The sequence below is a fragment of the Terrapene carolina genome, unplaced genomic scaffold (assembly GCF_002925995.2).
Source record: "Terrapene carolina triunguis isolate 2854851 unplaced genomic scaffold, T_m_triunguis-2.0 Scaffold58, whole genome shotgun sequence".
Lineage (NCBI taxonomy): Eukaryota > Metazoa > Chordata > Testudines > Emydidae > Terrapene > Terrapene triunguis.
This window is the reverse complement of record NW_020664409.1, coordinates 37,393,095-37,412,202: the sequence shown is the minus strand read 5'-3', so window position 1 is coordinate 37,412,202 and position 19,108 is coordinate 37,393,095. Positions and strand designations below refer to the sequence as shown.

The 19,108-nt window shown below is 42.3% G+C and overlaps 1 protein-coding gene across 5 annotated transcripts in view; it reads left to right on the top strand.

The window, feature by feature from the left end:
* KCTD1 (potassium channel tetramerization domain containing 1) overlaps positions 1-19,108 on the top strand; it is a 141,519-nt gene that overhangs the window by 70,747 nt on the left and 51,664 nt on the right. Inside the window, exon 1 of one of the 5 annotated variants that reach the window (XM_024202681.2) lies at positions 18,552-18,699. The exons of the other annotated variants lie outside the window; for them this stretch is intronic. Within the exon in view, the coding sequence (XP_024058449.1) occupies positions 18,685-18,699 (15 nt within the window). The 5' untranslated portion in view covers positions 18,552-18,684. Of the gene's footprint in view, positions 1-18,551; positions 18,700-19,108 lie in introns of those variants that run through there. 5 annotated transcript variants of the gene reach the window in all.

Sequence of the window (19,108 nt, the reverse complement as noted above, 5' to 3'; positions counted from 1 at the left end):
CGTCATCCGTCCGTCACTACCGCCCTCCCTCCCTCCCTGAAAGCGCCGGCGGGAAATCAGTTCGCGCACTTTTCTGGTCAGTGACAGCGCGGACGCCACAGCACTGCGAGCATGGAGCCCGCTGCGACCATCGCTGCAGTTGTGTCCGTTGTCAATGCCTCGCAGCTTATCATCCACCTTTCCCAGAGGCAGATGCAGATAAATCGGGCGAGGAGGCTACGGCACCGCGGTGAGGGCCTGAAGTCTGAGAGTAGCACAGGCCTGTCAGAAAGCACGGGACCCCGTGCCGAGGACATCACGGTGACAATGGGTCATGTGGATGTTGTGGAACGGCGATTCTGGGCCCGGGAAACAAGCACGGACTGGTGGGACCGCATAGTGCTGCATGTCTGGGATGAATCCCAGTGGCTGCGAAACTTTCGCATGCGGAAGGGGACTTTCATGGAACTTTGTGAGTTGCTGTCCCCTGCACTGAAGCGCAATAACACCCGGATGCAAGCAGCCCTGACTGTCCAGAAGCGAGTAGCCATAGCTCTCTGGAAGCTTGCAACGCCAGACAGCTACCGGTCAGTCGCGAACCACTTTGGCGTGGGCAAATCTACCGTGGGGGTTGTTGTGATGCAAGTAGCCAACGCAATCGTTGAGGTACTGCTGTCAAAGGTAGTGACCCTGGGAAACGCGCAGGCCATCATAGATGGCTTCGCCGCGATGGGATTCCCAAACTGCGGTGGGGCTATAGATGGAACTCACATCCCTATCCTGGGTCCAGACCACCGGGCCAGCCAGTACATTAACAGAAAGGGCTACTTTTCAATGGTGCTGCAAGCACTGGTGGACCATCGGGGACGTTTTACAAACATCAACGTCAGATGGCTGGGCAAGGTTCATGACGCTCGCGTTTTCAGGAACTCTGGTCTGTTTAGACGGCTGCAGGAAGGTATTTACTTCCCGGACCACAAAATAACTCTTGGGGATGTGGAGATGCCTACAGTGATCCTCGGGGACCCAGCCTACCCGCTAATGCCCTGGCTCATGAAGCCCTATACTGGCGCCCTGGACACTGAAAAAGAACTCTTCAACTACCGGCTGAGCAAGTGCAGAATGGTGGTGGAGTGTGCTTTTGGCCGTCTCAAGGGGAGATGGAGAAGCTTACTGACTCGCTGTGATCTCAGCGAAACCAATATCCCCATTGTTATAGCAGCTTGCTGTGTGCTCCACAATCTCTGTGAGAGCAAGGGGGAGACCTTTATGGCGGGGTGGGAGGTTGAGGCAAATAGCCTGGCTGCTGATTACGCCCAGCCAGACAGCCGGGCGATTAGAAGAGCCCAGCGGGACGCGCTGTGCATCCGGGAGGCTCTGAAAGCTAGGTTCCTGAGTGAGCAGGGTAACCTGTGACTTTTAAGTTTGTGTACAGAGAAGCTGAACCTGCCCCTGTTTCTTTACCCAGTCAATGTTGACTATCCTCTACAGTTACATACTGCCTTCACCCCTTTCCAACACACCTTTAAAAATAAAAAGACTTCTATTTTGTTAACGGACACTGTTTTCGAGGGAATGTTTTAAACCTGGGACGCAGACTGTGGTGGGGAGCGGGTGTAGTGTACTGATGCAAATGACGCTTCTAAACTGCAGGAATGACAGGCTCCACAGTGGTGGACTGGTTGTTTCAACGGAGCCTGCCAGCCCTCCTGATGGGGACTGCGTGTATGTGGTGGCTCTGTGACTTTGTGGCAGGGGGAGGAGGGTTACAGATCCCCTGCAGCGTGGCTCTGTGATCCAGGATAAGGGCCGCTGCATAAGATCTGTAACTGCCCTCCCCCGCCACAAAGTCACAGAGCAACCTCCCACCCCCCCACAGAACATGAAAACCACCTCCCAGACTGACCAGGGTAACTAGTGACTGCACTGTGTGTGCCCTGCTGCTGTCCTGTCCTATTACCAACCACCCTACCCCCCTTCAGACAGACTCTCCTCTAAAGAAGATGATGGAAACAGTAATGAACAGAAACTTATTTTTTATTAACAACCACACATGAAACTGGGGGGTGAAACTTGGACGGGGGGCTTGGGTGAGGCGGGAAGGAAAGGACTTTTCAAATTTTGTGGAATGAGAGTCTTCTGGTGCTTGAGCAGTCTGCAGGGGTGGAGTGAGAGTTTTCACGGACTCTGCCGCCCCTCCTTCTTTGTACTTTGGGTGAGGGGGGTATGGGACTTGGTGGCGGGGGAGGGTGGTTACTGATAGACTGCAGCGAGGCTCTGTCCTCCTGCCTCCGTTCCTGCAGTACATCAACAAGGCGCCGGAGCGTGTCCGTTTGCTCCCTCATAAGTCCAAGCAGCGTTTGAGTCGCCTGCTGGTCTTCCTGCCGCCACCTCTCCTCACGTTCCATGTGTGTCCGGTGCATTTGGGACAAGTTCTCCCTCCACTGGGTCTGCTGTGCTGCCTAGGCTCGGGAGCAGCCCATTAGTTCTGAGAACATGTCCTCCCGCGTCATCTTCTTCCTCCGCCTAATCTGCGCTAGCCTCTGGGTGTGTGATGCCAGGCTGGATTGGGAGACAGTCGCAGATGTGGCTGTGGGAATGGGAAAAAGGGAGTGAATTCCTCAGAAAGATAAATGTAGTTGTGAACAAAGAACATAGTCTTTCTCTGTGAACAAGACCATGCACTGTACCTATCAGATGCGCATTCAGGACAAGGTTGAATTTTCGGCCCTCGCATTCAGTGCCTGGGGTCTTGCACTGCCGATTTGAGAAGCGGGGCAGGACACCGGAATTTGGGTAGCAGGCAGACATGGTAAGCCGTAGACTTGTGGCTGCTTAAAACTTTGATAGTAGCACTGGCCTCCTTTCACATTGAAAGCAATGCTAGTCCCTGCTGCCAGCAATCCGGCCAGCATCAACTCTGCCCCTGTCCCACCCCCTCGCGGCTGTCCCAGGGAAAAATCCCTGTATGCCGCCCCTCTCCCGCCTCCACCGCGTGGCTGTAAACCGGCGGTTAAAGTTCTGTAAAGGAACGGGCAAGCAGTCCCAATACTAACATTCCCCTACCTAATTCAAAGCAGGTCACCATGAGCGACATCACCCTGATGAGGATCTCAGACAGAGATAAAGAAAGAATGCTCCGAGAAAGCCTGCAAAGACCAGGGCCGTATGCCGTCATGCTCTGCAGGGCAATGATCCCTGAGTACCTGATGGTCTCCTGGCGCGGAAATGTTAGCTACTACGGAGGACCCAATAAGGCCACTCTCCCCAGGAACCTGATGCAAAGGCTTTCCAATTACCTCCTGGAGAGCTTCGTGGAGATGTCCCAGGAGGATTTCTGCTCTATCCCCGGACATGTAGACCGCATTTTACTGTAGCTGCAGCGGCAGGGACTAAACAGTAGAGCGGCTTGGGCACAACAATCATGCCAAACCGGACATTGTTAGATTTGTTTTTAATAGTTGCACTGCCTGGGACTGAAAGGTTAAGCGCTTAGGGCAAACTAATCATGAGAAACCCATTGTTGGTATTGTTAAAATTCCTGTTCTGTTAAAAATAAATGTTTAGAGGTTTAAAGCACTTACTGGCTGATCCTTCCCCTGATTCTGTGTCCTGGTTAACGGCTGGGGACGGTTGGTAGGGGATCTCTGTGAGGGTGATGAAGAGATCCTGGCTGTCGGGGAAATCAGCGTTGGAAGCGCTGTCGACTGCCTCGTCCTCCTCATCTCCTTCCTCATCTTCCCCGTCCGCTAAGATGTCCGAGGAACCGGCTGTGGACAATATCCCATCCTCAGAGTCGACGGTCACTGGTGGGGTAGTGGTGGCGGCCGCACCAAGGATGGAATGCAGTGCCTCGTAGAAACGGGATGTGTGGGGCTGGGATCCGGAGCGTCCGTTTGCCTCTTTGGTCTTCTGGTAGCCTTGTCTCAGTTCCTTGATTTTCATGCGGCACTGCGTTGCATCCCGACTGTATCCTCTCTCTGCCATGGCTTTAGAGATCTTCTCATAGATCTTTGCATTCCGTCTTTTGGAGCGCAGCTCGGAAAGCACGGACTCATCTCCCCACACAGCGATGAGATCCAAGACTTCCCGATCAGTCCATGCTGGGGCCCTCTTTCTAGTCTGCGATTGCACGGCCATCTCTGCTGGAGAGCTCTGCATCGTTGCCAGTGCTGCTGAGCTCGCCACGATGTCCAAACAGGAAATGAGATTCAAACTGCCCAGACAGGAAAGGGAATTCAAATTTTCCAGGGGCTTTTCCTGTGTGGCTGGTCAGAGCATCCGAGCTCGGACTGCTGTCCAGAGCGTCAACAGAGTGGTGCACTGTGGGATAGCTCCCGGAGCTATTAGCGTCGATTTCCATCCACACCTAGACTAATTCGATATGGCCATGTCGAATGTAGTGCTACTCCCCTCGTTGGGGAGGAGTACAGAAGTCGAATTTAAGAGACCTCTATATCGAACTAAATAGCATCGTGGTGTGGACGGGTGCAGGGTTTATTCGATGTAACGGCGCTAAATTCGACATAAACGCCTAGTGTAGACCAGGCATAAGAACGGCCAAACTGGGTCAGACCAAAGGTCCATCTAGCCCAGGATCCTATCTTCCGACAGTGGCCAATGCCAAGTGCCCCAGAGGGAATAAATAAGTAATCATCAAGTGATCCAGTCCCTGTCGCCCATTTCCAGCTTCTGGTAAACAGAGGCTACGTACACCATCCCTACCCATCCTGGCTAATAGCCATTGATGGACCTATCCTCCATGAATTTATCTAGTTCTTTTTTGAACCCTGTTATAGTCTTGGCCTTCACAACATCCTCTGGCAAAGAGTTCCACAGGTTGACTGTGCATTGCGTTGTGTGAAGAAATACTTCCTTTTGTTTGTTTTAAACCTGCTGCCTATTAATTTCATTTGGTTGACCCCTAGTTCTTGTGTTATGAGCAGGAGTAAATAATATTTCCTTATTTACTTTCTCCACACCAGTCATGATTTTATAGACCTCTATCGTATCCCCCTTAGTCGTTTCTCTTCCAAGCTGTAAAGTGCCAGTCTTTATTAATCTCTCCTCATATGAAAGCTGTTCCATACCCCTAATCATTTTTGTTGCCCTTTTCTGAACCTTTTCCAATTCCAATATATCTTTTTTGAGATGGGGTACGCAGTATTCAAGATGTGGGTGTACCCTGGATTTATATAGAGGCAATATGATATTTTCTGTCTTTTTATCTATCCCTTTCTTAATGATTCCCAACATTCTGTTTGCTTTTTTGACTGCTGCTGCACATTGAGTGGATGATTTCAGAGAACTATCCACGATGACTCCAAGATCTCTTTCTTGAGTGGTAACAGCTACTTAGACCCTATCATTTTATATGTATAGTTGGAATTATGTTTTCCAATGTGCATTACTTTGTATGTATTTATCAACACTGAATTTCATCTGCCATTTTGTTGCCCAGTCACCCAGTTTTGAGAGAGCTTTTTGTAGCTCTTCACAGTCTGCCTGGGACTTAAGTATCTTGAGTAGTTTTGTATCATCTGCAAATTTTTCCATCTCACTGTTTGCCCCTTTTTTCAGATCATTTATGAATATGTTGAATAGGACTGGTCCCAGTACAGACCCCTGGGGGAACATCTTTTTTTTTTTTTTTTTTTTTTTCTCTCTCTCCTTTTATTGTTGGTAGAAACTCTCAATAGGCCTTGTCCAGCTCCCTTTTAAGTCAATGGGAAGATCCCTATTGACTTCAGTGGACATTGGATTGAGCTTTGAGACTAATTCTAAATCATGCAAATGAGCACTGACTAGTACTTGGTACAGTGTCTAAAAACAAATGCTGTGAATTCAAAGGTTGTCCACAAGCCATCATCTCTTAGCTTTGCCAAACATTGGTATGAAATGAACGGTGATTTTTGACAGTTTCACTGTTCCCTACAGGAGTTTGAACAGCAAATTTAACCTTACAAAATGTGGTCAAAGATCCAAAGGTGATTCTTTGGATCTTTACAAGTGGCCAATACCTCATTTATTGGCCTTTCCAGAAATATTGTCATGTCTAATGCCTAATGTCATGCCTGTTTATTGACTCAGTACGGACTTGGAATACCACTACCCAAATCGCCAGTACCAGTTCTTGTAGTGCCTAGGTGTTAGATTCTCAGTATTTATTCAAATACTGACCTGGACTGGCCTTGCTTGGTTTGAGCTCCGATGTGATCACAGCACAATGTGGGTAAAAAGCATCTTATTCCAAACCATATGTGTAGTGGGGAGAGGGATAGCTCAGTGGCTTGAGCATTGGCTTGCTAAACCCAGGGTTGTGAGTTCAATCCTTGAGGGGACCACTTAGGGATCTGGGGCAAAATCAGTACTTGGTCCTGCTAGTGAAGGCAGGGGGCTGGACTCAGTGATCTTTTGGGGTCTCTTCAAGTTCTATGAGATAGGTATATCTCCATATATATATTTTTTTTATTAAACTTGATGGTCATGGGGCCAGATTCACCGGCACCTCCAGCTGCTTTGCATTGTATCAAGTTAATCTGGGCCATGTTTCCTAACTATTGTGGGAATACTGCATTCTGTAAATGTTGTTGACTGAATTTTAAGTAATAAATGTAAAAAGGGCCTTCCCTTGTAGGAAACTCGAGACTCCTGATTCTGTAGGATTTTGAGATTTGTTTTACTTCACTCTGCAAAATATTAAAATTTAAAACATGCTGCACTTGAAATAGTTGCTTTTTAACTCCTGCAGTGGTATTCTCATTTACTGAAGATATTTATCAAAGATGAAGAATAATGATGTTTCTTTGGAGTGTGGTCCTAATGTTTGGTCAGTGCAACAGGAATGCAAAACAAGATACGTGTGTGTGCTGTATTACTTAGTCACCTTTCTAAAAAATACTAGTTTTTTTAAATGGTCAGTGTCTCCTCCATCTGCTGTTATAAAAACAGTTTCACTTACTAATGTGCTGCCTGAATATCCTTTGTTCTGATAAGCAAGTCTGCTTATGTTGTAATCTGGGCTCAGAATTCAGCTGCAGGTCAGTGTTTGGTGCAGTAGAGTTCACTGGCCACATTTTGCTTCTGGCATTCCTAGCTTTGGCCCCTTTACACAGATCAATGCCAGGCTAACCCCATTTATTACTACTACTGAGTTAAAGCTTTGCTTCTCCTATTTAATTTAGCTCAAAACAGGAATAATACAACCAAGCATCAGAGTGGCAAACAAGCCAGAAGGAAAGGAAAATGGGTCTTCAAGTTCTTAAGCTAAAGATACCAAGTGGCACCAGATTTTGGATGGAAGGAAGTGGCTTTCAGTAAGTCATTAGACCCTTTATCATGCATATCAATGAAAAACATGACCCATTGATTCCAGTTTGTACATATACGCTATAGCTAATTTGGGGTTCTGCTCAATTCTTTTAAATAAAACTCTGCTTTTCCATGTAACTCATACTGCTCTAAGCATTCCATACTTGCTGTGTTCTCTCTTGGGTTTCCTGGTCCCAGTGCATAACTCCCCTTGTTTAAAGCTTTTTGGCTCCAAAGGTAGTGGCTGTGGATGACATCATGTGACCTCCCCATCCCTGTTGGTGGCATTCCACCAGCTACCATTACCTGAGCCTTCTAGAAATTCCCAGGCAGCTTGTTCTTGCTTGTGGTCAAGTGAAGAGCTCTTTACAGGAACTTGATATTCTCAACGAAGCTGCTAGGTGTTGAACACTTTTGAAAACTTGCCCAGAGGTTTTGCCAGAGCCGGCAAGCAGCAGCTCAGGCTGTATGGTGACTGTTAACCCCGTTAGCTGCAATAGTGTTTTTATTACCTATGGCACACCTCTATATAAAAATATCTTTGGTTCCTGAATTACTAGAGGGATCAAAAGAACAGGGCCTCTTGTCACATCTGGATGACAAGACCCCTTGGCCTGGTTGCCATCTAGCTATTTCCAGTTAGGATTGGATTTATAAATTCTATTAGCCACATCTCATTCAAATATTATATGAAATGAGGAATATGCATACCCGCCCAGATAATCCTTGTGATAGAAATTGTTTACTTTGCATGGCAGTGCCAATGAAAGTAGTATGAGATTTAGTGCTTCCCACTGGTTTAATTGTTTTTGTTTGTTTGTTTATATTTATATGATATTCAAATTCAACAAAAGTCAATGTACATGCTCAAAATGTGTCTTAAAACCAACTTGGGCAAATGTGACCACCAAAGGCAATCTGTGACTTAAGAATTACTGCTAAATTTAAAGCTTTCCAAATACATGCTCCTGAGCTGAGTGAGACGAAAAATTTCAGCTTGAAAGATGAGTTGAACAAAGTAATAAGAACTAGAGAGAGCGCCTTCTCGAAAGGAAATCCTTGTGCAGCCTTAACTATGGGCATTGTTACATACCTTGCCTACGATATGTACAGGGCTTGGGGGGAGGGAGAGAATTCCTCAACGCTCACCTTTATTTAGTTTCCATTGGTACATCCTCACTCTTCCCCCACCTTCCAGTCAAATCAGGTCTGCCCTTAGTTAATGCTCTGCCCTCTACAAATTAAATCTATCTCCTCCCTCCCATCCTTTCTCCTAGGGCCCTCTGCTTCACAGCATCTCTTTCTCTACCTGATGATGCCTCTGCTTCCTCCTCACCTTGCAGGAGCAGCAGCACTTCAGTGTCTCTGCTCTCTTTCTGTCTCCTCCCTTCCAGAGAAGGCACTGTTGGTTCCTTGGCCTACATTATGTCAGAGAACAGATCTTAGTGTGAAGGGGGAGCTCTTCTCTCTCTCATGCTGGGAGCATGACACCCAAGAGTTGAGAATCCTGTAACATAGTTTCAAAGAAACATAATTACAGGCCAAGTAATTTCCCCTTATTTTATTTAAAATACTTTATACTTTATAGTATAATTTATTTATTTAAAATACTTTATAGAATTAAAATCCAACTTTGACTAAAGAAAAATCAGGTCTGAATATGTCATTCTATTGTAATTGATGAACATGGAGTAGATAATGGTACAGCCTACCTATAATGGATTTATAGCATAGTATTTTTGCAAGAGAAATGTCAAACTCTTCTTTCTAAGAGTGAGGCAAGTATTTCCTTTGTTCAAGTTAGTTACTTGTGTGAAGATACTGTACTGTAATTGATTTGCCTATTAATATATTGTGTTTTAACTACTTTCCATGAGAGTGTGGCATGCTCCATATTACACATAGGATAAACGGGTGTCTGAAAAGCAAGCAGAATTTTTCAGAGATAACAAATGAGCTACCACATGTGGTATACAGTCTTTCTTTAAAATGTCATTTTTTTTTCAGTCTCAGAACTACAATTGACTTTTTTACGTTAAGCAGGATCTGGGCGCTCAGGTGCATTTTAGTATCTGAACCTAAGTTTAGTATTAAGAAGATTACTGTATTTTTCAGTGTTTCTGTCAGTCTATTTCCCCATCCTTTTGTAGTGTGTCTTCCTTCAGAGATGCTAAGGGCAGTTCAGAGCTGTCAGGTTTGGACCTTTGGAGAGAATCTCTACCTGCACAGCTCCTAGCAGAAATTCATACACTGCTAGCCTTTCACCAATGTAATTGTGATTACTCTGACTTCAGATACATGTGGTAGGGGGCCTTTTGTTTTTAGGGTGTTTTTTGTAGTTGCTGATCAATGAGACAAGGCTTCAATGTAACTTTTTTGTTTAGCTTTTATAATGTCTTAAGACCATTCTATCACATAAAGAGAATTTTGCCTATGTCTGCTGTATCAGTTTAGACTAGTTGTCCATCGAGTCCATAATTTGTGCCTGAAAATGGCCAGTACCAGATGCTTCAGGGTTTCTTGTGCATGCTCCTCTGAAGTGGGCAGTTCAGGAGTAACTGGTTCAGAGAGAGAATTTATTCCCAACCCCTACCAGTTAGTGGTTGGCTTCTGCTAGCTGCTGGTTTCTGCTCTGTAGTGTGAGGATCCTAGGAAGTTTAAATTAGGCATATTAATTAAAATCTTTGTGTTTTTACATTTGGTATTAGCCTTCCTGTTGGTACTGCCTGTTGCTGTGGGTTTTCTTTAAATTAAGATTTCCTAAAAATTGTCTAATCCTCATGTGATTCTTCCTTCGCTCTTGCCCTCTAATATTGTGGCAATGAGTTGTCTTTTGTGTGTTTTTAAGTCTCTTTATTTCTTGCCTGGCCAGGTACAGAGGAGTTAAATAGGAATGCCTCATTTACTTTCTTTATGCCGTTCACTATCTTATATGTGATGCCCCACATATAATGCCCCATCTACTTGTTTCTTCTCCAGGCTTGACCATTTTAAATCTTCACTAAGTAATCAAACGTAGAATCTCTATCATCTGTTTTCACAAGGCATCTAAAACCAAAGAAGCATGAACCAGATCTAGAAGTGCTTGGATTGCATATCTCACCTGCAAATCCCTGTGGAATAAAAATGTTGTCTGCACTTCTCAAGAAAATGTGTACGTTGTATCATGCTATGGTATCAAAAAAAAGCCTTTCTCAAATAAAATCCCAGAGTGGGAAGAGCTTCCTGTGACATTTTCAGTAGGATGCCTAGGTAGCAAAGTTAGTTTCAGACAGATAATTCTGTCTTAAACTAGTTAGCTGGTCACAGCTTCATGGGATCAGCAGTAGCTGCCTGGTGGTGGCGGCAGCAGTGGCCCCCTTATATAGTGCATGGTTATATGGATCTGTGGTTAATCCACCCCTGTGGGCAAAAATGCTAAAATTAGCTTATGTGACACAGAGACCCATTTGGCAGCTCCTATAGCCACTCAAAGAAATCCGAAAACCGTAATCATCAAAACTCTATTTCTTAGCTTGTATCGCAACGTATCTTTTACACATAACGGATTCAAATGAACCAAATATAAAATATTCTTTGTTCATATGCCAGATGGTCTCCTTCTTGCCAAGCACAGAATTATTCTGTTCTGTAAGCCAATAACTATGTTCTACCTTATTTCCTCCTCCCCTACCGTCTTATTCCCCAAACGATCCCTAATAGTCATATGTGTGGTACATTTAGGGATGAAGGCAGGAATACTGTCCCATGGTTAGAACAAAACTTTTTTCAAACTATCAAAGCATAAAGATGCAGTTTGAATTTAGAACACACTTACTACTTACAAAACTGTACAATCGAACCAGAACGTCAAATAAATGGGAAAAAAAAAAAACACAAAAAGTGTTGTCAAAGTGGTGATTTTGCTGTATCTTGATCACTTTACTTATGTTTTATCCCCTTTCCACCTCTTTTTATCCATTTAGTGTATTTTCCTTTGGGACAGAGATCATGCCTTCTTTATATTTATACATTATCTATCACCTGGTTGGTGGTGCCAGAAACAATAATAAAACCCTCTCATCAGAGAACACTTTCTGGCCATGGACAGTAGTTTTGTATTGACGCCAGTATGAGTAGTTTATAACGCAAGCTTGCTCTTCAACACTGCTGTTCCTTAATTCTACACCAGCTTCTGAATTGGAGTTGCTTACTCATGGTACTGGTTTTATCTTTTCACCTCCAAATTATGTATATTATAAATACCTTCTTACTGTACTTCTGATCAATTCTTTTTCCTGTCTGTTGTTCTGTAATTGGATTATTATTGCTAGAAATGTCTTTCTGTATGATTGATTTTTTTTTTTATTCCCATGAGTATTAAAGGGACACAGTCCACTTAAAATTGCATGTCAGTCTGAAAAGATTTTGCCAATAGTCGTTACAAGAAACATTAAAAGATTTTTTTTTTTTTCAGTGTGGTCAATTTTTGCATTTGACAGCACTTTCTATATAGTAAGTTTCACTGTTTCTCCTGTACAGCTAATCCCTTTCTTAATTGTTTGGACTTCAAGTTGATAATGTCTCCAAAAATGCGTATTCTATAAATGAGTTAGAATGATCTCTCTCTGCTGCTGGGCAAATTAATAAAACATATTTAAGTACAGAGGGAAGCAGGAGCCTGGCTGATTGTAAGGGAGATGCTATGTTTTTCATCAGCACTGTTTCAGGCCTCTCTGATTCAAAAGAGCCATTGGATTGTGCAGGCAAGGCCTATGCCACACCAGAACATCCCCATTCAGCAGTTTTCCCAGGGTGAAATTGTATCTCGTGCTTTCTCAGCAGAGATGGTAACTGGCAGTGTTCCTTCTACTTCTGAGGCTGAAAGTGCTAGGGGGAGAACAAACATCTAATGTGCCTCTGGCAGTTTTACAATGGGTGTTAGCCTCACTTTGTAAAGAGATAGACAGTCTTCTGGAACACTCCCAAGGGGAGGTACTCCAGAAACTATAGTAGAAATTTTCTCATGCAAAGTTGATTTGTATATATTTTTGTTGTGCTTTTAAAAAAAACAAAAACCCTCTCCTGGTTTTTTTATTAAAAAAAATTCCTGTTCAAATGGACAGTTAACTGATTCTTTAGAAGAAGTTTGCAGTGTTGAAGCTGTGTTGGTTCCAGGATATGAGAGAGACAAGGTAGGTGAGGTAATATATTCTATTGGACCAGCTTCCTTCTGTTCCTGAAAGAGACAAGCTTTGGAGCTGCACAGAGCTCTTCCTCAGTGAAAGCTTTCTTTCTTTTACCAACAGAAGTTGGTCCAGTAAAAGATTCTGCCTCGTCTTCTTCTGAGGAGACAAAGTAGACTTCTCTATAGCAGAGGTGGATTTTTAAAATAGGCATGCCTAACTCTTCAGACATGACTTTTATAAGTGGTATTAATCTTCCTTCACGTACCAGCAAAGAAAGAGAATTTTAATTTGGAGAGGGGGAAAATTAGTAGCTCTTGTTGTTTTGGGTATTTGTTAATCCTCTTGGTGAGATGTATCAGGCTAAGACCATAAGCTCAGTACAAGAATAGCCTGACCAGTATTTAGTCAAATTTTGACGCCATGTTTAGGAAGTTAGTGATCTTTCTAGAAATTCAAGATGCACAAACACAGCTCAGAAAGACCTTCATTCTTCCCCTTTAAATCAATGGAAGAGAATGTTATTCACCTGCTTGTGAAGACACTACAAAAATTGAAGAGGAACTTCCTGCTAGGGCAGAAATCTCCACTTGGAGTTGATAAATCAGGGCAATCTAAATCCTTGATTTTTAAGGATTCTTTTAAAAAAAATTCTTTGTTTAAGAGGAAGGGTTTTATTTTCTTCCAAGTACAGAGCGAAAAGGGAATTCTTAAGAGGAACTTGAAAGAAGCTTTAATATTGTTAGATCTTTGTCCACTGTCTTGTTAGAGTAGTATTGTCATGCTGCAGTGACAACCTAATGCTAGCATCCAAAAAACCAAGGACTAAATTCAGCCCTGATGTTTCTAAGTGCAGCATCTATGAAAGTAATTTCAAGCTGCACCTGCTACACCAAGGGTTCAGTGGTCCAAGATATTCAGATCAGCACTGCTACTCATTGGCATCAGTGATAGGTACTTAGAAGGGAAAATTGACCTTAGTAGGCATGCCGTACTTTCAGTCCTATTGTCAGCAGAAAAACTTCTGAAAGCGCGTTGCACACAACTTCTTGTATATCTTCTTTCATATAAAACTCAGGTAATTTCTCTCACTTACAGGAAAGCTGTTTCTAATGACAGGAGCTTAGAGGCAAAGTGTCTTGTACCTATGGTGCCCATAGGCTGCTATTGAGTAGGTCTTTGATACTGAAAGTGATACTCTCTGGAGGCTCTAACTTTTTTAAAGTGCTTAATGTTAACTGTTTCATACAGTGGTATCCCTATTTAGAATGTTGGCAAATGTTGACTCTCTTGCTGTATCTGGCAGAATCTTATCTTCGTTTACCTTTCTGGTGGTGGTAGCTTAATTAAAATCACTGGGAATATACGCTCCTTGAAACCTATTGCATGAGGCAGTTTGTATAGTATAGAAGGATCAAACTGATGAAGCAAATCAGTCATCCTCCCAGTCTCTCCAAAAGCAGTTTTACATCAGAACAGTAGAAGCCAGTTAAGAGTGGAGATAAGCATCTTAATGGAATAAATGGTTTGAAATTACAGGTGTCCTTCCCCCCACTTAGACATCCTTGGAATAGTCACAGCAGATTTGTTGGCCTTTACTCTGACACCTTATGCCTGGTGCATCTAAATTTTGCTTTCTCTAGAATGGCTACAAAATTCTGTTGACCATACAGCCTTTGATCATGCAAAATCTGACTTGTGTGTGCAGTCTAGTGCAAATTCCAAACACAGCTTTGTTTGTAAATGAGACTTCTTCAGAGGGTCAGAGTCAGCTGTCTTGAATGAGGACCAAGTCCATGGAAAATTTAATTTGAAAGTCTTCAAACTTCTTTCAGTTAAGAAAACAAAAATGGCAGATGGAAACAAACTTCGGGCTGGATTCTGAAATGATATCTGGCTTCTTTGTGGTGCAAAGGGCTGGAATCTGGCCACAAATAGCCAGCAGGGAATTTCCCTGGAATACAAGTCTGCCAGTGAAAGAAATGGACAGGGAGGAATATGGCAGAGCAGAGCTTTGTTACATAGGATCCATTATATCATTGGCATAAACTAGAAGAGCTGCTCAAAGCCTCACTGAGCCCAGGGCTGGTGGAGATCAGCCGTTAGGGTGGGGAAGCCTTAACACTCTGTCAGTCCGTCCATTCCTGTCCTTGTCCCTCTACTGGCAAGTGGAGCTCTTCTATAAGAGACAACATGGTCTGCTTGGTTAACAATATTAAAACAAAGTTACCTATGTTTGTGTTTAACAGCAAGACGGTGCAACTGTAGATCTCAAATTTATGAAACTGCAGGACAAATGATACTTTCAAGGAAGTCAGAGGGACCTGAAAATAAAGGTCCACAAAGAATATGTGGAACTTGTGTAATGTTACCTAGATTATAATTATGTTTGGGCATACTCAAAATGTCATGGTGAATCTATCCCTGCTGTGGTTCTGCTAGAATTTTATCTCTAGATGTCTGTCCCCCAGTGAATTACCTCAGCCTGTTTGTATCAGAATTTAACAGTGAGATGCATAATATTTTTGTTTCTGACTTGAGTAAAAAAATTCCAGTTTCCTGCTTAAAGGAGTTTACAGTCAACTGGTAAATGACGCTTCCGTCCGGATATTACCCGAGACAGAGGGGAATCGGTGTCTTTCAGTTGGTTTAGCTTGGTGCATTTGACAATCTTTGTGTATAGTTTTCCCCTGTTTTATGGATGATAATTGCATTTCCTTTGTCATGTACCGGCATGTTGACATCACACCCATGTACTTCCCTGATGGTTAGCTGACTTCACTCTTCCCCAATTCCTGCAAAAGGGCTGCTGCTGCTTCTGAATCTGGGCCAGGGAAATCTCTCTCTTTCTCAAAACCTCTGAATGGAGTTGGGGAGCAGCAAGAACTGGAGGAGAAAGAGGGAGCCAAGGACTGCCTTCTGTATACTCCTCAAACCCCTGCCTGGGGAAAAGACTTTTCACTGCCAAGAACTTCTGTAAGTCCCAGGGGAGGAGGTTAGAAATTGCACGGTTTCACATCCTAGGCTGTTGTTGAATAGGCAGGCAGGAGTGGGCACAGAGGAGCAGGAAGAAGGGCAGGTCTAAGCATGTTTAGTGGAGCTCTTGGACCACCCAGTGTCCTTTGTTGAGAAGACCCCTGTAAATTTCAGCAAGGAAGCAGAGAAACTCTTAACTGTTTAAAATATTTTTAATTTCAGTGTTCTCAATCACAGCCTTTAAAGGCATACTGTAAACTGCAATTTTTTTTAACTTGGCTAAATTATAAAAAATTGATCTGCCTATCGTTCTAGGCTTCCGTAGTGCTTTTGATCCCAATATCAGTTTAAAAGTGTTCCTGGATTTAGGATCCAATGTCACCATTTGAAATGTGCCTGGAGTCAAATCCCTTCAAACACTCTGCTGCTGATCAGTAATTCACAGGTATCTGAAATAGGCATGTTGAACAAAATTTCAGTGAATCAAAATAATTGAAATATGCATTGGCTTTTAAAATTGGATCATGATTGAAAAAACTGTAAGGAACAAGAATAAAGTGAAAGATGAGAGGGTAAAAAAATATAGGGGCTGCTGTCTATGGGGGGGCCATAGCTGTCCTTAACAGTGCCCCCTGTAATGAATAGACTCCGTTTTTATAAACCAAATTGTTGTCTGCTTCAAGAACAATGTCCAAATATCCCCAGTCTTAAAACAGTAACTGTTCCATCCATTGTGTCCCGAATGGCCACATGAGACTACAGAAGTGGGGGCAGGGCCCTCAATGTTCTCAGATCTTTTCTACCACCTGCTTGTTTTTTCCCCTCTTGTGTTTTATTTTTAAAGGTAATTGTATTTGTAAGCAGTTCAGACAATGGGAATTGTAATTGTGCACAAACACAATACAAATGCCAAATTAAACGTCTTGTTTGATCAATAATTTCCTTTTTATTAACAATTTCTGGCTATGAACGTTTTTTCCTGTCAACCCCTTTGCCTTTCATTGTTCAGTTCCTCATTCATACTAACCCAGTACAAGTAATGTATTTATTGGGGAACTGTTATAAGGGGCTGGTCACTTGGTCATCAAATCTACATCTTCATTTCTCCCATGGCATGCACTGATTTCCCTTTTAATTCTGAACAATTTAACAGTTATTAAAATAGTCTTGTGCTCTGTCCGCTGGACGGTGTTGCTTCATGTTATGCTTGAGGATTGTACCTCTTAAGATTATAAACGGTTTATTGTGGCGTGTAGCACAATGGGAACCCATCCTGATTTAAGTTCTCTACGCACCACCATACTGCAAGTCATATTGTCCTCTTTCAGAGTGGCCCTAAAACTGTAGCTAACTAGACATGTCCAGTGAGATGTGCCAAATAGTAAGCTAAGGGTGGAGTAAATTTTAACCTTGTTCTATTTAACAACTAAATTTTGAGATATGGGCATTCTTCCTTCAGGAACAACAGATTCAGGTGGCTTGAAAGGAAGAATGCTCTAGAGTTTAAACAGGATCGCAAAGTTTTGTAGGAATCTTTATTTCATGGAATTTTAAGGTTAAAAACTGTTTGTGAATGATAGCCTAGTTGGTTATAGCTTACACCTGGAAACCACTTTCATTCCTCTTGTGACTTAACTAAAAACTGTGGTAATTCCACATTCTAATCTGCCATCCTTGCTGTCTGTTATGCTGTACTTTTTCTTTTTTTTACCAATTTGTACACCTTGCACTATCACAGTTAGACTGGGACCTCATTCAGCATAACTACATTATTAACCCTGCAAATCTGTTCATTTTCTCCTGAGAACCCCGAGGCAGGATATACAGTACGATATGTCCAATTGAAAAACTATTTCAGACTCCATGGAGCTGCAGTGTGCTAAATTGTAACAGGAATGTGTGTTGGACAAAAAAAGATACTAGAAAGGGAGGTAATATAGTGCATTGCATACACTTCACAGAATTTGTTTTTGGTTTTAATCACCTTTTCTAGTTAATTTTTAAAGCTCTTACTTAATGTGCTTTTCTTCACTCCTGTCATGGCTATTAATTATCACATTTATTTCCAGTTTGTGTCATTTTTGCATTTTCCTTTCCCTGTCACTTCTCCGGCTACTTTCCTGTAGCCTTTTTTATTTTGAATACTTTTAACCCAATCTCATTATGCAGATCAGTAGCATCTTGGGGTGGTGGTTGTGCCACACCACATTTATAGTAGATGCCAGGGTTTTGTGTAGCGTGTATGTCTAGTATCTTGTCTGGACTCGTCTTCGTTCTGCCCCAAGCAGGTCCTCAAGAAATTCTAGTTCTTAAGATTGATATTCTGCAAATGTTAAGGTGTATTTTATGAGCAAAAATTAGCCAGACTTTTTACTCCATCCCCTTCCTTCTTGTCTATATTTGACCCAAGTTCACTTTTGTGTATGAAAGTTGTTTAAATATATTATGGTTTATAGATGCCTTGTGTTTGAATTTATTGGCAACAGTGGCCACTACATTATTTCAGTTAGACAAGTATCTACCTCATGCTGCCTTTATAGTTTGTCTTTAAGAGCAATGTAAAAATTTATAAATTTTTTTAAACACAAAAGAACCTCATTAATCTGAATACCCCATAATTCTTGCACTCCGCTGTTTTTTCTCCCTGCTTCTCAGACTTAATATCATAGTGCTGTACTAAGAATCCATTACCTCTTACAACTAAATGACTTGCCAAACGAACAAAGCATGTTTTTTGATTTCTCACTATTTTGCTTATTTTTTTAAATGAAAAATTCAATAATTACCAGTTCTCAGCATGTATTAATAGGATTCCACTGAATAAGTATCCTGCCTGTAGTAAGAAGTGAAATTGTCTCAAAACAAATCTAGACCGAGTTTGTTTGAATTCCAGAGCTTTGAAAATAGCCTGCCTTACTGGCTTCTGCAAAGCACTTCACCCTGCCCCACCCTATTGCATGCACAGATTGCACTACACTTATTCCTCCTCTGTGACTAAAAGTTTGTTTCATCAGCATCTGTTTCTGTTCTACTTTCGGAGCTTGCTTTGGATTGGGAAGCTGCTCAGAACAGCAGTCTGTTTGGGGCACATAGGGGCACTTGTCACTATAGTATAATTTTTAATGGAAAATGTCTTTCTCAAAGGCTGTCGGTGCCCATTGTTTTACAGTACATGAACAGTTGGCTAGTCCAGGTGTTTCCTCTTTTGTTTTCGTGATATGTGGATTGGAAATTCAAGAGACGCCTTTGCAGAATGGAAGAGCTGAGGGTTTGTATTTATCTGTCTTAACTGCATAGCAATGAGTGGGATTTGGAAAGAAACCCAAATCCTGTGTGCTTTTTAATTTTAAAAAGTGTGTATTGTTTTTATCCTTTCTGACTCCTTTAAAACTATTAGTATAGCTCTTAAATAAGTGAGTATTCCTATTTTATATGGAATAGTTTTATAATGAATAGTATTCAGAAACAACTTTTTTTATTCAGCACTAATGGTTTCATGTCTCTTTTTTTTTTTTGAGGGTTTTATAATTATACTTTATTCCACTTTATTCAACAAAACTATATTTAAGTTTAAAAGTTGAACTAATATTTTTAAAGAAAAAACTAATACCAGTCTCTGACGTAATAAAATTAAAGTTGCAGGCTGAAGATGAGATTAGTGATAGGTGTCTATTCAC